Here is a 19,941-nt window from a genome sequence, read left to right as displayed (position 1 = left end):
CCCCAGCTTCGGCCTGTGAGTCGTGATTTCTTGTTGGTTTTCTAAAATCTCTAAACAGTAGAAAGAAAGACATGATTCGCGTGCGGAGGCGTGACATGCGCGCGAGACCGGCTTGCTGAGCGTGATAGGGGCCTTTGTAACGGCAACCTTTGTACGGCAATAACATTTCCCCTCGAAGCTCAGGAAAAGAAAAGGGGCGTGGCCCTCGGCCTCCGCGCAATCGCTGGCTGGCCGAGAGACTTTGCCGGCTGTGGTCGCGCACTTGCCTCACTCAGTCCCGTCCCCGATGCGGCTCGCGCCGCCGCACCAGCGGCTGATGCTGTGCTCGATGTCGATGGCTCGGTCGATGATGACTTCCGCGCCGTCCTCCCTCCCGCTCAAGGACCCGTCCCTCTTTGTCGGCCGCGGCTTCATAGGCGGCGAGTGGGTCGGTGCGGATGACGGCAGCACGGTCGACGTGACGGACCCGGCGTCGGGGCTCTGCCTCGGATCCATCCCCAACATGGGCGGCAGCGAGACGCGGCGTGCGGTCGAGGCCGCGGAGGCTGCGTTCGCTAGCTGGCGCTCCAAGACGGGCAAGGAGCGCGGCGCGGTGCTTCGCCGCTGGTTCGACCTGATCATGGCCAACCAGCAGGACCTGGCTGCGATCATGACGGCGGAGTGCGGCAAGCCCATGGCGGAGGCGGTGGGCGAGATAGCGTACGGCGCCTCGATCGTGGAGTGGTGCGCCGGAGACACGAGCCTCTCCCCACCCTCAGCCCTGACCCAAGCCCTAGGCGCCTCGTTTGTGGAGTGGTTCGCCGAGGAGGCGAAGCGCGTCTACGGCGACGTCGTCCCAAACACGACGCCGGGCACGCGCATCCTCGTCCTCAAGCAGCCGGTGGGCGTCGTGGGCGCAGTCACGCCGTGGTCCTCTGACCCTAACCCTAACCCTAACCCTAACCCCAGGTGGGCGTGGTGGGCGCATCGCCAGTACTACCCAAGGAATAATACGCCTGTCGCTCAATGTGCGGCCCCTCGCCATGGCGGCCTGCCCTGGCCCTTCCCCGACCCCTTTCTCGGAGCTCTTGCAGGTGCGCCCCCGCCCTCGCCGTCGGCTGCCCGGTCGTGGTCAAGCCGTCCGAGCTGACGCCCTTCTCCGCGAGCGCGCTGGCGCTGCTCGCGGAGCGAGCGGGGATGCCGAGCGGCGTGCTCAACCTGGTGCTCGGCGCGAAGGCGCAGGAGGTCGGCGACGAGCTCTGCTCCAACCCGACCGTAATTAATTACTTAATCAATTAATCAATTAATTAAGTAATTAATAGGTCGGCGACGAGCTCTGCTCCAACCCGACCGTGCGCAAGCTCGGCTTCACCGGCGCTCGACGCCGGCGGGCGAGAGCTCACGCCCGCGACGTGTCCCGGACGCGTCCCGGCATGTCCCGCAGGCTCGACGGCGGTGGGCAAGCAGCTGCTTCGCCAGTCGGCCGCCACCGTCAAGAAGGTGAGCATGGAGCTGGGCGGGCACGCGCCGCTCATCTACACGAATATCATTCTATTAGTAGATTACATTCTCTCATCTTGTATTAGGCACGCGCCGCTCATCGTCTTCGACGACGCCGACTTGGACGAGGCGGTCGCCGGGGCGATGGGCTCCAAGTTTCGAAACAGCGGCCAGACGCGCGCCGCTAGCGCCGACCTCTTCCCGCACGCCTACTCCAGCCTACTCCAAGAAGACGAGACGAGTGGCGTGCCGCTCGTGTAGGTGCGTCTGCGCCAACCGCATCCTCGTGCAGGCGCGCCCCGCCCCTCCTCGCCCCGACCCCGCCACCCCCCCGCCTCCTCCCGGCCTCCTCCTCCGCACGCCGCATCTGTCACGGTCCGCCCCTCCCGCCCCCTTCCTCGCCCCCTGCAAGGACGGAGTGTACGACGCCTTCGCCGCCAAGCTCGCCGCCAAGGTGAGCGAGATGAGGCAGGGGCCGGGCGACCAGCCAGGCGCGACCGTCGGCCCACTCCTCGAAGCTGGCTAAGGTACGCACTGCCATGATTCGTCACTGACGAGAGCAGGCGTGACCGTCGGCCCGCTCATCGACGGGCGCGAAGCCGCAGAGGGGGGGGCGCACGCGCAGGCCATGTCCACGACACGTCCGAGAGATGTGCACACAGGCGCGCGGTCGCAAAGGTGGAGGCGCACGTGCAGGACGCCCTCGCAAAGGGAGCGACCGCCTCGGTCGGCGGCGAGCGCGTCTCGTCCCTCGGCGACAACTTTTACGCGCCGACGGTGCTGACGGGCGCGACTGAGGAGACGCTCCTCTCGAGACGCTCCTCTCCCCGCGAGGAGAGAGCTCGGAGGAGCCGCCCCTGGGACTGTTTCGGGAGCGTCCTGTAGGAGATGCTCATCTTCCGCGAGGAAACCTTCGGGCCCGTGGCGCCGCTCTTCCGCTTCTCGGACGAGGCGGAGGCCGTCCGCATGGCCAACGACACTCCGTACGGCCTCGCGGCGTACCTCTTCTCCAACGACCTCGGCCGCGTCTGGCGCGTCTCCGAGGCGCTCGAGTACGGCATGGTCGGCGTCAACGCGGGCATCATCGCGACGGAGGCGGCGCCGTTCGGAGGCGTCAAGGAGAGCGGCCTGGGGCGCGAGGGCTCAAAGTACGGCGCCGACGAGTTTGTGGAGGCAAAGTACGTCTGCCTGGGCGGGATCGGCGCGCTGTGAATGACAGAACAATTCAAAGAACTTCTCGGCAAAAAGAAATAACAGCCCACGCCCGACTCGCGTGTCTGGCAGAAGTACAGCGACGGCGCTGGCGCTGGCCGCCACCACACCAGGGATCAAACACCAAGTTCAAGATGAGCTCCTCTGCCGCCGCCGACTCGGAGGGCCGCAAGCTCTTCCTTGGCGGCCTGCCCTTCGACGTCAACGAGGACGACCTGCGCACCGACATGTCCAAGTTTGGGGAGCTCGAGGACGTCCAGCTGCCCTTCGACGGCGGTAAGCACAAGGGCTTCGCCTTCATCACGTTTCGTGACCCGAAGGACTGCAAGGACGCCTCGGAGTCGCATCACCAGCGCCCCTACCGTGGCCGCGAGATCAGCGCCCGCGTGGTTGTCCCTCGCGGCGACCCGGCGCACCCTGACGGCGCACGAGGCGGCGGCGCGGGCGGCGAGAGGCCGGGCGACTGGACCTGCCCGGCCTGCGGCGCGAACGTCTTCGCCTCAAAGATGAACTGCTTCAAGTGCAACGAGCCAAAGCCCCGCGGCGGCGGAGGCGGAGGCGGAGGGTACGGCCGCGACCGCGGAGGATACCGCCGCGAGGACTCTCGCGACCGCGACTACCGCCGCCGCTCCCCGTCGCGCGACCGCTACCGCCGCGACGACTATGACGACCGCCGCCGCGGCGACCGGGACTACGACGACCGCGGGCGCGACCGGGACTACGACGATCGCGGGCGCGAGCACGACCGCGCTGCCTCCTCCCCCCCTCCCGCCCCTCCCAACCCCCCCCCCCCCTTCCTCCCACCCTTGGTCAGGCGCCGCGATGACTACGACGACCGCCGCCGCGACTACGACGATCGCGACCGCGGGGGGTACGACGACCGCCGCTAGCCGCACCGAGAGAAGGCGCGGCGGAAGAAGGCGCGGCGGAAGGAGGCGCGGGCGGAAGGAGGCGCGGAGAGAGCGGGACGAGCGCGGGCCCAGGATTCGAGAGGGGCAAAGGGCTGGCGGGTGTGCGCCCTCTCCGCCCCTCTCCGCGCCAAAACACGGGCGAGCGCCGCTGCATCTAGCGCGTGTGTAGGCGACGGGGCGATGGGCGATGGCGACGGGGTCGAGCGGGCGTGGCGTGGGCGTTCTTTTCGCGCGGGCGCCTTACCCGGTGCCGGTAGTCAAGCCAAGAGGACGGCTGGTCTTGGTGGGGAGAGGTCTAGGATTCTACCCGATTCCGAGCGCGGACCCGGGCTTGTCGGTGTGTGCGGTGGCCGAGGTCCGCGCAGCAGCTCGGACCGCCCTGACAGCCGCGTCGGCCATCCCGGTCACGCACCGCGCAAGCGCGCTCCTCCGGCTCCGCGTCTCAGATTTTGCCCCAGAAGCTCTCAGTGCGCTGGGAGGGTGGAGCCCGCGAAAAAAGGAGCCGAAGAAGCGAAGGGTCAAGGGAGCGCGGCGGGGGGCGCTGCTGCCACTCTACGCTAGCGAACACAACACTTGGAGTGCGATTAGTAGCCGCACGAAGTGCTGCATTGTTTTGTTCACGCCGCCTTTCTCTGAAAATGCGTTGGACTTGGTTGCATCAGCGAGGCTCACACACACACACATATACATGTCGACGCGCGTGGGCCGCCGCCGCCGCACTGCGAGCACCAAGTTCCAGCCCGCGGAGCTGCTGCTAGTGGCTCTTGCGACGGCCGCATCGGCTCGCCCCGCCGCAGTCAATGCAACTCACGTGGCCAGGATTGGCATCGGCGCGGTGGTTACACACGTCGGTCTGCAGCTCCCTCCACCATCCCTGCGCAGCAGCAGCCTCTCGCGCCCCTCCCTGACGACGACCACCTGCTGGAGAGAGAGGGGGGCGGGGGAGAGGCGGAGGGGAGGCTGGGAGAGGCGGCCTTGGGCAATGCCGAATGGTGGTGCTGACTGCTGAGCCGCGTGCCGCCCCGCCCCTGGCGGCACAGGTGGAAAGTCCCTGCAGGAGGGCTTCGTCCCGTTGGACCTCAACGTGGAAGCACATGTGCGCGCTGCCTCCCTGGCGACACTCACGCTCGTGCCTGCTGCCTCCGAGTATCGACCGTCCCTGTGCAGGTGGAGCTTGACTCTTTGGGCGCTGTGGTGGTGCACCCGCCTTCCGCGTGGTCCGACCCATCCATGCGCGTTTGTGGGCACATGCCCCATTGGAGAGGTTGGGTCCCGACCGATGCGCAGCTCCTCTCTCCTGACCGCGGTCTCACTTTGCCAAATTCAGAGCGGCTCCGAACAACCGAGTGGCTTGGGAACGGGCGGTTCCGAGTCCAGTCCCGCTTTCACTTCCGACCAAACATATCTTCGTACCCGTTCGAGCAAGAAACCTTCCGCTTTGAGCTCCAGACGCGCGCCGTGCTGACGCACCCGCAGACGGGAGAGGCGCTCGACGTAATGCTGTGCGAGATGCCCGAGTACACCACTCTGGCGCCCAACGTCGACTGGCCCGGGACGACCAACAACCGGCGTCTTAGCCTCGCGAGCACGGTCAGTCACACTTGCGAGGCCCCCTTTCAGCGGTCGCGCCGCGTGTGCGAGAAGCCGCTCCCCGATAGTTCAGCATGGGAGTGGGGGCCCTTTGCCGTGCCGGCAATCTTCCGATACGAAAGTCCGGACGACTGCCCCTGTTCGACTGTGCCCCAGTACAATCCGAGCAGTGGCCTCGATCTCGAGACGTGCGGCTGCTTGGGAGGAGTGCCTGCTGGCGGCACATTCCAGCTTTCTGTTATCGCCACCGCCTCTCGGGCGGGTGCCTTTCAGTCCGAGTGCTTTGCGCCGTTTCTCATCGTCCTCATATCGCACACCTCCTACGCGATCGCGCCGAACCACGCCCTCGACACTCGCTTCAACCTTCTCAACTCGGCGCTGATCGCGCTCGTCCTGTACCATGCGGCGATCAAGTAGCAATCGCCCTCGGCAGCGGAGTCCACTCACCTGGCGGCCTCTCACACGCGGTGGCTGAACGCAGGAACCGACGCAGTGTGAACACGGTCTCTGTCCTCACGGTGATGGACAAGTTCATGTTCCTCTCCTACACCACCGTCGCCGCCGCGTACGCCCTCACCTTTTGGATGCTGCGGCTGCAGGAAGCCTCTTGTGCCCTGATCTCCAGACTGGCACAGACTCTCAGCCTTGCACCGTGCCGCTCACAGGAGGGCGACAAGCAGAAGCGCCTGCAGCAGCGGCTGTACCTCGGGACCAAGAACACGGTCAGCGTGGCGTCCCTCTGCGTCTACATCGGCACGTGCCTCTATCTCGGCCTGCGGGATGCGAAGGTGATCTTCACCGTGTTTGTTGGCCTTGCAGCTCTGGTCGCGATGGGCGCCGTCGCAGACCACTTCGGCGTTGCGGAGCGCATCTGCATACTGCCCAACTTGCCCTCGGCGGCATCGATCCGCGGGAGTCGGCTAGCCGCCCTCTTGGCGAGAAGGAGCACCTCGAACAAAGCCGGCCAAGAGGACATTGGTGAACCCCTCGGCCTCAAACAGACCAACGGCGAGCGTTCGTTCGAGGCACAAGCGTCTCAGAACAAGGCGAGGGACAGTGCCTCCGGCGAGGTTCTCCGCAGCGTCTCGCGAATTCCGGCGACCGTCTCGACGGGTGGGGGTGTCGCAGCGCGAAGCACGATGCACTGAGGAGTATCCCTCGTGGGGGCGCGCCTCGGGGAAGCGGTGCCAAAAGAAAACCACCGTGCCACCCGGGGTTGATGTAGCGCGATTCGCGCGCTCGGGAAGTGCGCGCATGTGTGTGCGTGTGTGTGGTCCGTCTCTCTCTCTCTCTCTCTCTCTCTCTCTCTCTCTCTCTCTCTCTCTCTCTCTCTTCTCTCTCTCTCTCTCTCTGTGTGTGTGTGTGTGTGTGTGTGTGTGTGTGCGCGCGCGCGTGCGAGTGCGTCTGTGCGTGTGCGTGTGCGGTGTGTGTCATGTGTGCGTGCGTGCGTGGCGTGCCTTAGGTGTGTGTGCATCCTGTCGTTGCACGCATGCACTTGCTCGAAGCTCGACCTGAGGCGTTGGCGTGTTACACGTGTTTTTTTCGCGCGGGTCCCGGCCGGCGCCGGGTCGTGAGGCCTCGTGCGTGAACCTCGCCGCGCACCGCCGCAGAGCGTGACACACCGGGGACCGGGCCGAAGAGAGAGCTATCGCACAGTAAACGTACGCCACACACACGTCAACACGTCAGGGCGGATTTGAGATATGCAGAAGAGGGGGCATGGTATGATGGTATAAGGGGTAAGGGGTACTAAGGTAAACTTCTCCACACACAAGGTGGGGGGGCGTCCCTCGCAACTCCACGTCTAGACGAACAAGAGCCCCACGGCATTAAAAGTGCAAGGGCCGGTGCGCGTGGGTGAGGTGTGTGTGTGTGTGTGTGTGTGTGTGTGTGTGTGTGTGTGTGTGTGTGTGTGTGTGTGTGTGTGTGTGTGTGTGTGTGTGTGTGTGTGTGTGCGTGTGTGATCGTCGAGCGCGAGTTCCTCGAGCTGCCGCCGAGCGACGACCCGGCGGCACAAGCGGCGGCCGGGCGCAGGCGGCGGCGGTGGCGGCGCTCGCTCAGGCGGTCGCCCAGGCACAGGAGGAGCGGCGGCGCGCCGAGCTGGAGGCGCGGAAGCGCGACGCGAAGCAAAAGGTGGAGCCGCGAGCGGACGCGAGGGGCCGTGGCGCGCGCGGCGTCGGCTCACCCCGCGTGGGTCGTTCACTCTCAGGCGGACCGCGAGGCGATGAAGGCGGCCCCATGGCAACGGACCGCGCAGAGGTTTCGGTGCGATCCTCCCCCCCCAACCCCCCCCCCCTCCGAGGCCTCGCGGCGCGGGCAGGCGCGGGGGCCGGCCCAGGCTTCGGTCGCAAAGAAGCTGCCCACCGAGTCGGCCAGCAGCATGACGACTTGCTCCGATGGCGCCCCTCGCTCCGATGGCCCAACCCAACCCCCCCCCCCCCCCCCCCCAACACACACCCACTGACTCCCGCGACCACACCTCGATCTTCTTGGGCAGCAGCTGGTTCGACAGGTCCTCTCCGTGGCAGCCAGTCTCGCCCTTGCCGAACGTAAAGACGGAGCCATTGGCGGCGCGGGCGATGCTGTGGTCGTCCCCTGCCGACACAGCGACAACGCGCTGGCCAGCAAAGGCCTCGACCGCCTTCGGCAGCAGCTGGTCCTCTGCGTGTCGCCGTGGCCCAACTGGCCACAGCCTCCATTGCCCCAGCTCCAAACAGCGCCGTCGGCGGTGATGGCGAGATCGTGCGCGAATCCTGCCGACACAGTGACTACGCGCTGGCCCGCCAAGGCTTCGACCTTCTTGGGCTGCCACTGGTGCTGCACGTCGCTGTGTCCCAGATTGCCCAGCCCGCCACAGCCCCAGGACCAAATGGCGCCATTCGCGGTGAGAGCGAGGCTGAAGTATCGTGACGCCGCCACACACTAATCGCGCGCTCACCTCCGAGCGATGCGAGACGGGTCGGCGTCTTAACCTGCAGCACGCCCTCGCCGTGGCCGAGAAGGCTTGGAAGATCCTCCTCCTCGACCTCCTCGTCCTCAACTGCCGTGCCGCACGACGAGAGCCGCCCCTCGCCGTCGATGAAAACGCTGTGCCGACCGCCTGCTGCCGCCCTCGCCGGCGGGTTGGACTCGCGAAGCAGCACAGCAAAGCACAGCCACCGCACGGCGCAGGTCTCGTCCTCCGGCTGCGCCGGAGCTCGATGCCGCGCTCTTGCGCCCACAAGCGGATGCCCTCTTCCGCGAGCGAGGCGTGAAAGAGGAGCGAGACGGCCGCGAGGCGAGCGATGTCGGCGGGGCTGTGGCAGCGAGAGAGGGCGCGCAAGAGGAGCTCCCTGGGGAGGTCGAGGAGGCGGGCGGGCGGCGGCGTGTCTGTCGAGGGGGCGGCGGCGGCGATGGAGGCGAGGCGGCGCGAGCGGCGCCGCGGGGCAACGTCAGGAAGAATTGCGCCGCGGCGTACGCCGCGTCGCCTACCGCCTGCCTCGCGACGGAGAGACGCGGCGCGGCCAATCGTCCTCCACAGCTCCGCCGAGCCCCACTCGGGCCCCTCGTCAACCCACCAATCCACGCCCTCCACCGACCTGTCCGAATCGCTATCCGAACTCGGCTCGCCCTCGCCCTCACCCTCGCCTCGCGCCTCGCCGCTCCCATGTCCCATCCTGCGGCTGCGCCACCGCCCTGCGCCTCGCAGCAGCCAGGGAAAAACCGCCGCCGCATCCAAGCTCCCCGGCCCTGGATGTGAGGTTAATGACTGCACTCCAAGTGCTCCAAGTGCCCAAATAGGACCGCCGCAAGCGGCGTGGCGTGGAGCGGTTGAGCATCCCTCCGGGGCCCCCTCTGCGCCGAGGAAGGAGGCGTTGTTTGAGGCTAGGACGCCCTTTCAAATTCGGGTCCAGCCACTCGCACACCGTCCGCTGCGCTCCGACCCGAATTAGGTGTTGCTGGGCCTGCGCAAAAGGGGTCGGACAAAGGCGCGGCCCGCTGGGTGCGCTTCTTAGCTCACCTTATAGCTCCCCGGCCCTGGGCGTGCGGCAAATGACTGCACTCCAAGTGCTCCAAGGGCGCAGCTAAGAGCCAGAAGGTTTGAGACGATCGAGAGGTCCCGTACCTTGTGGAATCGACACCCTATCCCAGTGCAACAGCTTGTCGTAGAGAACACCAAAGCCGTGTCCCGTTAATTGCATACACCCCACAACACACCACACAAAAGTGCCTCCTCTGTGTGCCAGTGTGCCAGCCCGTTCCTTTTCCATTTCAGATCGGATCATCGCGACGATCGTGCCAGTCGCGCTCGCGCTCGTCGTCTCGCTCGGCTCGCCGATGCTCGTGTCGCGCCCGTCGCGGCTCGTGGGGTCCCTCCATCGCCCGCGTGTTCGTCGCGGAGGGTCGCGCTGATGCTCGCGACGCACGGGCACGCCCCAGCGACGCTCCTCGCCGATCATGTGCAACCTTGGCAAGCCAACGACCGCTGTCCTAAGAAAACTCTAATGGTTAGATAGAGAGAACGAAGATGTGTCATGTGTGCGTCGTTTTTGCATTCTGACCGATTCTGCTTTAGACATTAGAGATCGAGAATCTGGCTTCTGCGTTCTGGCTTTCTGGGGCTCGGACCTCGGTCGTTTTATGAACCAAATATGAACGTTTGAGAGGGTAAAATATAAAGAAAACCGCGCTTAAAGACACAACCGCGGTTCCACTCTCGCAACCCCCTTGCCGAGTGCCCCGGAGATGACGCCCGCCTTCTGGCCGCTCGTCCGAGGCGCGCGCGCGCGCTCGGGAAGGAGGCGCGCCTAGCGATCCCGCGAGCTCCTCTCGCCCGTCCGCCTCTGCTTAGATCTCTGCCCCGGCTTGCCTGCATGCTAGATCTGAGCGTATGGGGGGCAGCCGCCCTCTCCCCTCAGTCGAGGTCCTCGCGATGAATCATCTCAGGCGCGTGCACGGGGTCAGGGGCAGGCGCTGCGGCGCCCGGCTCTGGTGGCGGCGGGGGCGTGGCGGGCGAGCCGGGCTGCTGCGTTCCGGGAGCGTCGCTGGCGGGCGCGTCCTCGCTGAATGGCACTCCCGCGACACAGAGCGGGCAGATCCAATCTCCGTCGGGCAGATCGGACTTGCGGATCGCGAGGCACTCGAAGTGGAAGGTGCGCGGGCACGAGTCGCAGCAGAGCAGCTCGCCTACAGGAAGCCTCCCGGAAGGCTCCAGCGAGGGCAGCAGCGAGGCGAGGCGGCAGCAGGTCTTAGCAGAGGAGGCTCGCCAAACTCCTTGCAGTAGAAGCAAGTGTCTTCGTCGTCGCTGTCGGCGCCCTCCTCCTTCCCCGCCGACGCCTCGGACCCCGAACCGGACCCCTCCGACTCCGACTCGTCGAGGTCGTCCTCCTCGTCCGACGACACCTCACGCTTCCGCTTCGCGCCCCCCCGCGCCCGGCCGCGCCCGCCGCGCCTCCCTCCGCCGCGCCCGCCGCCCCGCCCGCGCCCGCGCCCGCCGCGCGCCGACTCCACGCGCGGCGCCGATGCGCCCGGGTCGGCCCTACCCGCAGCCGCGCCGGCGGAGGTGGCGGGGCTGCCGCTCGAGCCAGCTGGCCAGCCGGCCGCCGGCCGAGAGGAGGGCGGCGCAGGCTGGGGTGGAGGCGCGAGGCCGGCGACCGCAGCCTGGAAGACGCCCTTGCACGAGGGGCACTGCACGCGGTAGCTGAGCGAGTGCGAGCCTGCGGCGGGGGTCAGAGGGGCGAGGGGTGAGGGGCGAGGGGCGAGGGGCGAGGGGTCGGAGGGCGCGGCTCGCGTGCGCGGGGAGGGTGCGGTCCACGGCCAGCGTGTCGGGGCGCGCTGCTCACCATAGTGCGTGCGCAGCTTGACCTGCAGGCTGGCGTGGCAGTGGCCGCACTGGACCCGGTACGGCGCCGGCGGCGGAGCGGCAACCTGCGGCGGCGGGACGTACGGCGGCGGCGGCTGCGGGGCGGACGGGCCGGCGCCGCTCCCTGCGGCGCCGCGCTTGGCGGCCGCCGCGGCCGACGCCGCGGCCGACGCGGCGGATCTGGCGGCGGCCGCCGCGGCAAGGCGGGCAGCTTGCGCCAGCTCCGCCGCCGACGCGGCGGCCTTTGGCTTTCCTCTCGACTGCCCCCACGAGGCGGGGAAGGGCGGCACGGCGCTCCAGTAGTTCCCTGCGCCCTTGGGCGCGACCTGCGGGCCCGCAAAGCCGGCGCACATCGCCTGCGTGAGCCGCAGGTCGTACAGCCGCCGCTGCTCCGGGTTGGTTAGCGTCTCGAGGGCGGCGTTGATCTGGTTGAAGGCGTCTGTGGCGCCGGCCTCAGACGTCTTGTCCGGGTGCAGCTTGACTGCCAGCTTGCGGTACGCTTTCCGGATGGTGACCTCGTCGGCGGAGGTTGCGACACCGAGCATCTCGTAGTGGCTGTTCGAGCGCTGCACCTGCGCGAGGGCCTCGCTCGGCGGAGGCGCCGCAGCGCTGCTCGCCGCCGCGCCGGCGCAGCCGTTGGGGCGGCCCTGTGCACCGTCCGCCGCCGCCGCGGGTGCCGCCGCCGCCGCCGGCGCCGCCGACGCTCCCTGCGGAGCCGCCGCGGGTGCCGAGCCGCCGGCCAGGCGCTCCAGGAAGGCCTTCGCGTCGCTCGTGGGGAAGAGCCGCTGCGACTTGGCGGCGAGGCGCTCGGCCGATGCCGTGTCACCGCTCCGCTCGGCCGTCACGGCCGCCGCCAGCGCCTGCGCCGCAGACTCCCGGTTCGCCTCCATCAGCTCCCTCGTGAGCCAGCATCCCCATCGAAAAAAAAGAAACACTGATCAACGAGTTCGCGCTGCGCTAGGCTCAGACGGCGTGTTCGCGCTGCGCTAGGCTCAGTACGGCGAGTTCGCGCTCTGCACCGCTACTCCGTACTGGCTAAGCGTCCGTCGCCCTTTTCAAACTCGGGGCCCACTCCGCTACGTACGGCCTACGCTCCGACCCGAATTTGGAGGGCCTGAAAAGTTTAAGGTGTTGCTGCGCAAAAGGGTGGGGAGCCGCGGCGGCGCTGCAGAGTATCTGCGTCTGCGCTGGTAGAGCCCTTTTGCGCGGTATTAACGCACACACCGCGACAGCCCCGCAAGGCGCGCGATACACACAGCTAGAAGTCAGTCACCGTCCTCAGGCGGGGGGTCACAGAACACCGAGTCCATAAAGCTAAGCTCCTCGCCTTCAGGCTCAGCAAGCTGCATCGACACCGGCCCATCAGCGGTTAGAGGGGGGAGATCTAGAGGATCATCTGAGCTGGAGCTAGCGGCGGCGGCCGAGCTAGCGGCGGCGGCCGGGGTGCGAACCGGCGGCATCACTGATTCAGGCTTGAACCCGGGCTGCTGGTAGGGCAGAGTGATGCCGTTGGCAGCGGCGCGCTCCTCAGCCCAAGACAGGAGCTCTTCAAAGCGGTTGACTCGGGGCAGTAGGGCAGCTATGGGCACATGATCATAACACCCAAAAAGGGCAGTGCCTTCGTCTGGGCGCCTGAAGATGGAAAAAAGGAGCCAGTCGGGTTGCTAGCGTGCACATCTGGTAGCTGTGTGTAGCCGGCGACAACACGCGGCGGTGGCGGCAGCGGCGGTGGCGTTGGCAGCGGCGATGGTGGAGGCACAGGACCGCACTCCCTGTCCCACCGCCATCCAGTGCCATTTCTCTCTCTCAAGCTCTCAAAATAAAAAATGTTTGTCAGATAACATCGAAGGCAAAAAATACGAACCGTGTCCAGCACTGCCACAATGACGCCGCAATGACAGGGGCGCCGCAGCAGTAGAGAGCAGTGCACCATACAATGGGATGCGAGTTAATGCGCGGTTGGGGGGGCCTGAAAAGGGGAGCTCCCTCTCTCCCCACCCCGAGAACCTCTGCCCAAGCTGATGGTGCCCAGCCCAGAAGGCCTCAGGGGCTGTAGAGTCACACCTAGGAGAGGGGGTAGCTCACACCTTGTGGGCCGCACTGACCCTTCTCCCACGTGCCCTTGCCCGACCCTCTGACCGCCTCCCGAGACGCCCGACTTTGAGGGGCTGGTGAGAGCCCCCACCGTTGCGCCCTCACCTCACGCTGACATATCCTTTGGGAATGCCCATGGGCTCTAGGGACCTGGGGGCAGCTTTGCCCGCGGGCGCCATGCTGGGCTTTGGTAGCCATTCTCTCCGATTCTCCGGAGAGGCCGGAAAAGTGGCTAAGGCGGCCTCCGCTCAAGGATCGTTGGGATTTTCTGGTGACTCAGGAAGCTAAGGTCTGCGCCGAATAAAAATCGGTTCCGTGCTGCCCGCCCCCGGATACACCTGGCACAATTTATTAGAAGTTGAGCCGCGCACTTCCGGCCGAGAATAAAATCCCTCTGGTCTCTCAGCCCACTTGCCCATAGCCGCCGAGACGGCGCGCTCTGCTGACTCTCATCTAGCGCCCTCTTGGGGCCTCTCCTGGCCGCTGTGGGCCTCTACAGACCTCCTCTTGCCTTTGGGAGTACCCCTCCCAGTCTACTTCCTAGGACACAGGCACAGGTTTGCCTAATGCGAGCTTTTTCTCAAGGGCTATAGTGCAGAGAAGAACTGCGCATTAACTCGCATCGCATTGTACCGTTTTTATGGCGACTCTAGCACTCAAAATAAAAAATACCGCACACTGCCACAATGACGCCAAACCGTGTCCTTCTGCTGGCCATCGCCTTCTGGGCCAGCGGCGCGCTTGTCACGCTCAGCCTCAGCCTGAACGGGCTCCTCGCCAAGGCCGCAGCGCCGCGCTTCCACGCCGACGCCTCGCGCGCGCCATGGCTTCGGTTCGCGTGCTTCGGCGGCGGCGTGGCGCTGGGCGTGTCGCAGGCGGCGCTGATATTTGTGCCGCTGGCCGCCAGCGAGGCGCGGCGGATCCTCGGCCTGTCGGTGCGCGCGCGTGCGGTCGACTTTTTCCCCCGCTGCAAGCTGCTCGGCGTGCTCGCCGTCGCGCTCAGTTGCGCTCTCGTGGACCGGCTCACGCAAGCGTACTACGCGTCTGTCCTCGTCTTCGTCGCGCTGCTCGCCGCCGTCGGCGTCTCTCTCGCAGCCGGCGCGGCGCGCCTCTCCCTCGGCCTCTGCCTGAGCGGCGACCACCGCGCCGCTCTCCTCAAGCGGGTGAGGGTGGCGCTGCCGCCGCTGCTCGAGGAGGAGGGCGAGCAGCGGGCGTCGGACCTCGCCGCGGGCGTGTCGCCCGCCGCGGACGCGTCCTCGCCCGCCGCGGACGCGTCGCCCGCCGCCGCGGCCGCACCGCCCGCCGCGGCCGCGTCTCCCGCCGCAGCTTGGCCCGCCTCCTCTCGCGAGCTTGGGCCGGGGACGAGAGACTGGCTGCGCGACGAGGGAGGGGGCGACGCCGACCCCGCGCCGGCAGTCTGGCCGGCCTCTGCGCGGGACCTGAGCAGCACGACACGGTCTTGGCTGAGAGACGACGGGGGCGCTGCCGCGCCGCAGGGCGAGACAGAGCAGGGGGATGACGCCGGCGTCTGAGGATCTGGGCTCGGCTTCGGTTTCTTTGTCGCCCTTTTCTCATGTCATTTCTTCTGTTCTCCTTTGCTTTATTTTCAGAAAGAAATGCGGTAGGTAGACAATTACTCGATAGCGGTCCCGCCATAGCTCCCGAGTAGGAGCAAGAGGCCAGGCAGGGGCCGCATCGGAGCGAAGCGGAGTGCAATATACGCAGTGTGCAATCTTTACCGGTATGGGAGTTTTTGGCTAATCAAACCCAAGGCCTGCACTAATCAAAAAGTGGTACGGGATACCAGTTGCCTCACGGAAATCAAAGCGAGTCGGAGTGCCTTCTTGGTGGCAAAATCGGCAAAATCGGCAAAATACCGGGTATTTTGCGGGTATACCTGGAAAAACCCGGGTATACCCGGGTAATACCCGCACTTTTGTATGATTTTGCCCCCGGGACCACACCGACAGCCGCTACAACTGCTGAAAACCCCGCATACCACTTTCGCATACCACTATACCATACCACTCCAAAACTAATCAAAATATCGCCAAATACCAGTCTCATACCGGTAAAGATTGCACACTGAATATACGTTTTACCCTTGTTACCCAAAACCGAAAACGGAACACGAATCTCCAAACCAAAAAGGGATGAAATCCCTTGTGGATATAATCGCCCAAAAATAAAATATTCTTAGCTTCAAGCCCCCCTCCGAGACTAGGGACAGAACCCACCCGTACACAGGAGAGATGGGACTGCGCCTCGCCCCCACTTGCCCTGACTGCACAGGATAGCGTGCCCCGATAACGGCGACACATAGTGGGGGACACTGCGCAAGGAGGGGGTGCGAAAGCTCATTGGGGTGCTAGGTGGGACCATGAGGGGGGGTGGGCGGGGTCCTGTGGGGGTGAAATGTTGCGCGGCGAATTCGAACCTACCCCCTCGCCGCGCCGATCCTCACGCGGAGGGTAAAACCCTGTGGGAGAAAACCCCCCCGCGGTCTGCTTCATGCCACCTCGCGGTCGTCCCACTCTCTCTCGTCGTTCTCTCTCCTGTCGCTTCCTCCTCTGTCGCGTCGCCCTCCTCTGCCTCGTCCTGCGACGCCGCCGCCGCCTGCCGCTCCCTTGCTCTCGCGGCTTCTTTCGCCTTTCGTCGCAGCTCTGCCCTCCTCCCGGCATATTTTGGCCCCTCGAGTTTATCGAGCTCTCCTCGCGCAAGGACGACTCTTCTGACGCCCACTGCGATCATTTGCCGCCAGGTCATATCGTTGCTCAGGTCCGCGCTCTCTTCGAACACTTGTACCTCCACGGATGATGCTGGCGCTGGGTTCCCCTTCGGGTGCCGATCCCCTGGGTTCCGGCTCGCGGTAATGTATGTTGCAGCCCAGATAGCTTATCGTGCCGCAGAATAGGAAGAAGAGATCTCTCGGCTACGGGACCGGCCCCAGCTTCGGCTGAGGGCTGACAAGCTGCCGAGCCCAAATCACTGTGAGAGTCGTGATTTCTTGTTGGTTTTCAAAAATCTTTGTTTGTCGGACTCTTCATACACCCCGGTGCGAGTTAATGCGCATTTCTTCTCTGCACTGTAGCCCTTGAGAAAAAGCTCGCATTATGCAAACCTGTGCCTGTGTCCTAGGAGGTAGACCGAGAGGGGTACTCCCATAGGCAAGAGGAGGTCTGGAGAGGCCCACAGCGGTCAGGAGAGGCCCCAAGAGGGTGGTAGATGAGAGTCAGCAGAGCGCGCCGTCTCGGCGGCTATGGGCAAGTGGGCTGAGAGATGAAAGCCCCGACTTCTAATAAATTGTGCCAGGCGTAGGCCGTAGCCGGGGGCGGACAGCACCCCTCCGTCCTGAGTCACCAGAAAATCCCAACGATCCTTGAGCGGAGGCCGCCTGGGCCACTTTTGCGGCCTCTCCGGAGAATCTGGGAGAATGGCTACCATAGCCTAGCATGGCACCCGCGGGCAAAGCTGCCCCCAGGTCCCTAGAGTTCATAGGCATTCCCAAAGGATATGTCAGCGTGAGGTGAGGGAGCAACGGTGGGGGCTCTCACCAGCCCCTCAAAGTTGGGCCTCTCGGGGAGAAGGGTCAGTGCGGCCCACAAGGTGTGAGCTACCCCCTCTCCTAGGTGTGACTCTACAGCCCCGGAGGCCCTCTGGGCTGGGCACCATCAGCTTGGGCAGGGTCCTCGGGGTGACGACGGGTATCTTCCTTTGAGCGAAAGAAAGTCGATTGCGTCGGCGCGACGGCAGCGATCACCTCTGCACGACCCCGCGTCTTCGCTGGTGGGATGTCCTGGCGGGCCCTCGCCGATTCATATGAGGGGCATGAACCCGGGTTCATTACCGTGGGTATGTTTCCCATGCCGCCTCCGCCCCCAGGGCAAGTCGTCATCCGGCCGTGGGAGCAGAACCAGACCTTTGTCGGCTTCTTCCCTGGGCCGGCGGCGTCGATCTTTGACCTGCTCTTCATGTTCGTGCTCATGTTCATTATGTGGCTCTACTTTTCCTGCCGGATGCACCCGTGCTCCAGCGTCATGTCTGGCATCACCATGATGTTCGTCCAGTCTCTCCTTCTTGTTGGCGCGTGGGTGACGGGGCCCTACGCTGGGACGGGGATCGAGTGGCCAAAGGGGCCCATCTTTTGCGTCTTCGTCTCGGGCCCCAGCTGCTGGGACATGGACTGGCTCCAGTGGATCCTCTTCATCGTCCTCCTCCTCTGCAATGCTGCAGGCGCCGCCGCACTCCGCCTGCGCCGCCCGCACCTGTACCTGTCCCTGTCCCTGTCCTGCCTCCTCCACCCGCACCGCACCGGGCCCGCAGGCACGATCTCGGCGGTCCCCGCCGCCGGCGCCCTCGTGAAGCGCATCTTCGACCCCGCGCTCTCCTCGTGGTCCTCGGACGAATGGCTCGAGGACCCACGCCGCGCGCCCACCCTCACAATCCTGGTGCCTTGCTACATGCCCAACGAGCAGCAGCTGATCCGGCGACGCGCCGCCGCCGAGGAGGGCGCAGCCCCCACCCGTCCGCAACGGCGGGCTGTGCCTTCGGCGCCTGTAGGCAGACGCTCGACCACATCCTGACCAAGCTGCGCTACCCGAAGCCGTTCCGGCTGGTGGTCTGCTACAACACTCCAAAGCCTCTCCCGATCGAAGACGAGCTGGCGACGCTAGACGGCGACAGAGCAGCCGAGACGCGGCCGAGATGCAGCCGAGGCAGAGACGCGGCCGAGGCTCTACCCCAGCCCTACCCCTACCCCTACGCCCTACCCCTACGCCCTACCCCTACGCCCTACCCCTACCCCTACCCCTACCCCTACCCCTACGCCCTACGCCCTACCCCTACCCCTACCCCTACCCCTACCCCTACCCCTACGCCCTACGCCCTACGCCCTACGCCCTACCCCTACCCCTACCCCTACCCCTACCCCTACCCCTACCCCTACCCCTACCCCTACCCCGACCCCTAACCCTACCCCTACCCCTAACCCTACCCCTACCCCTACCCCGACCCCTAACCCTACCCCTAACCTCCGCAGGCTCGCTCTACCCCAACCCGTCCGGAACCGGCGAGCAAGACCCTCGCCACCGCCCGGTAGCCAGCCGGTAGCCAGCCGGTAGCCAGCAGTCACTCGGTGGCGAGTACGAGTGCAGGCGAGCACGAGCTCGTCATCTCCCCATATCTCCCCCCATATCTCCACGCGAGTGCAGGCGAGCACGAGCTCGTCATCTCCCCATATCTCCCCCCATATCTCCACGCGAGTGCAGGCGAGCACGAGCTCGTCATCTCCCCATATCTCCCCCCATATCTCCACGCGAGGGCAGGCGAGCACGAGCTCGTCATCTCCCCATATCTCCCCCCATATCTCGGCGCGAGTGCAGGCGAGCACGAGCTCGTCATCTCCCCATATCTCCCCCCATATCTCCACGCGAGTGCAGGCGAGCACGAGCTCGTCATCTCCCCATATCTCCCCCCATATCTCGGCGCGAGTGCAGGCGAGCACGAGCTCGTCATCTCCCCATATCTCCCCCCATATCTCGGCGCGAGTGCAGGCGAGCACGAGCTCGTCATCTCCCCATATCTCCCCCCATATCTCCACGCGAGTGCAGGCGAGCACGAGCTCGTCATCTCCCCATATCTCCCCCCATATCTCCACGCGAGTGCAGGCGAGCACGAGCTCGTCATCTCCCCATATCTCCCCCCCTATCTCCACGCGAGTGCAGGCGAGCACGAGCTCGTCATCTCCCCATATCTCCCCCCATATCTCCACGCGAGTGCAGGCGAGCACGAGCTCGTCATCTCCCCATATCTCCCCCCATATCTCCACGCGAGTGCAGGCGAGCACGAGCTCGTCATCTCCCCATATCTCCCCCCATATCTCCACGCGAGTGCAGGCGAGCACGAGCTCGTCATCTCCCCATATCTCCCCCCCTATCTCCACGCGAGTGCAGGCGAGCACGAGCTCGTCATCTCCCCATATCTCCCCCCATATCTCGGCGCGAGTGCAGGCGAGCACGAGCTCGTCATCTCCCCATATCTCCCCCCATATCTCCACGCGAGTGCAGGCGAGCACGAGCTTGTCATCATGCGCGTGGAGCACTCGACTTCAAAGGCGCACAACCTCAACGCTGCGATGAAGGACGTACGCTCGCACCAACCCCTCCTCCCCCGGCAACCCTCCCCCCGCACCACGCAACCCTCCTCCACACGCACCCCTCCTCCCGCACCACGCAACCCTCCTCCACACGCACCCTCCTCCCCCGCCACCCTCCTCCCCCGCCACCCTCCTCCCCCGCAACCCTCCCCCCGCACCCTCCTCCCCCCCGCCAGGTCACCTCGGAGAACGTCGTCATCTACGACGCCGACCACCACCCCGACCCGGGCGAGACCTAGCCGAGACCTAGCCGAGACCTAGCTTACCACCACCCCGACCTGGCCACACCTCCCTCGCGCACTCTCCCGCCAGCCTCGCCCTCACCTCAGCCGACGGGAGCTGCTTTAGGGCCGCTGCTCACCTCCTTCTAGGAACCTTCTAGGAACCTTCTAGGAACCTTCTAGGAACCTTCTAGGAACCTTCTCGGAACCTTCTGCTTTAGGGTCGCTGCTCACGCTCACGTCGTTCATGCAGGAGCCCTCGCCCCCTCCCGCACACCTCGCCCCCTCCCGCACACACGCCCGCGGGCCAGTCCCTCCCGCACACACGCCCGCGGGCCAGTCCCTCGCGCCACTGCTCGCGCCGCCACTGCTCGCGCCGCCCCCCACGCCGCCCCCCACGCCACCCCTCGCGCCACCGCAGGTTCACAACTGCTCGGG

General features: G+C 65.8%; 5 protein-coding genes across 5 annotated transcripts; 4 read left to right on the top strand and 1 right to left on the bottom strand.

Moving 5' to 3' along the window:
- The first annotated feature begins 244 nt into the window (after nt 1-244).
- On the top strand, nt 245-2,712 carry EMIHUDRAFT_443869 (putative alcohol dehydrogenase). Its single transcript, XM_005776726.1, has 11 exons — nt 245-699; nt 777-910; nt 1,070-1,224; nt 1,302-1,353; nt 1,424-1,499; nt 1,566-1,634; nt 1,741-1,771; nt 1,892-1,970; nt 2,043-2,070; nt 2,142-2,277; nt 2,365-2,712. Exons 1-11 carry the CDS (start codon nt 287-289, stop codon nt 2,689-2,691), a joined length of 1,500 nt encoding a protein of 499 aa, XP_005776783.1. The 5' UTR covers nt 245-286; the 3' UTR covers nt 2,692-2,712.
- Nucleotides 2,713-2,825: 113 nt separating this feature from the next.
- On the top strand, nt 2,826-3,581 carry EMIHUDRAFT_238582 (hypothetical protein; the record flags this gene model as incomplete). Its single annotated transcript, XM_005776725.1, has 2 exons — nt 2,826-3,256; nt 3,506-3,581. The coding sequence occupies 2 exons, from the start codon at nt 2,826-2,828 to the stop codon at nt 3,579-3,581; spliced, it is 507 nt and encodes a 168-aa protein (XP_005776782.1).
- A 6,505-nt stretch (nt 3,582-10,086) lies between these two features.
- Nucleotides 10,087-11,944, bottom strand: EMIHUDRAFT_469333 (hypothetical protein; the record flags this gene model as incomplete). Its single annotated transcript, XM_005776724.1, has 3 exons — nt 11,015-11,944; nt 10,523-10,888; nt 10,087-10,358 (listed from the first exon to the last, which is right to left on the bottom strand). Exons 1-3 carry the CDS (start codon nt 11,922-11,924, stop codon nt 10,087-10,089), a joined length of 1,548 nt encoding a protein of 515 aa, XP_005776781.1. The 5' UTR covers nt 11,925-11,944.
- Nucleotides 11,945-13,814: 1,870 nt separating this feature from the next.
- EMIHUDRAFT_115944 (hypothetical protein) lies at nt 13,815-14,660 on the top strand (the record flags this gene model as incomplete). Its single annotated transcript, XM_005776723.1, has 1 exon — nt 13,815-14,660. The coding sequence occupies one exon, from the start codon at nt 13,815-13,817 to the stop codon at nt 14,658-14,660; it is 846 nt and encodes a 281-aa protein (XP_005776780.1).
- Nucleotides 14,661-16,888: 2,228 nt separating this feature from the next.
- Nucleotides 16,889-19,270, top strand: EMIHUDRAFT_443866 (hypothetical protein; the record flags this gene model as incomplete). Its single annotated transcript, XM_005776722.1, has 5 exons — nt 16,889-17,361; nt 17,452-17,614; nt 17,689-17,804; nt 18,167-18,196; nt 19,194-19,270. Coding segments are annotated over exons 1-5 (828 nt in total), but the record flags the coding sequence as incomplete, so codon positions are not given.
- Between the last annotated feature and the right edge of the window lie 671 nt (nt 19,271-19,941).

Source organism: Emiliania huxleyi (assembly GCF_000372725.1).
Source record: "Emiliania huxleyi CCMP1516 unplaced genomic scaffold EMIHUscaffold_273, whole genome shotgun sequence".
Lineage (NCBI taxonomy): Eukaryota > Haptophyta > Isochrysidales > Noelaerhabdaceae > Emiliania > Emiliania huxleyi.
This window is presented reverse-complemented; position numbering and strand designations above follow the sequence as displayed.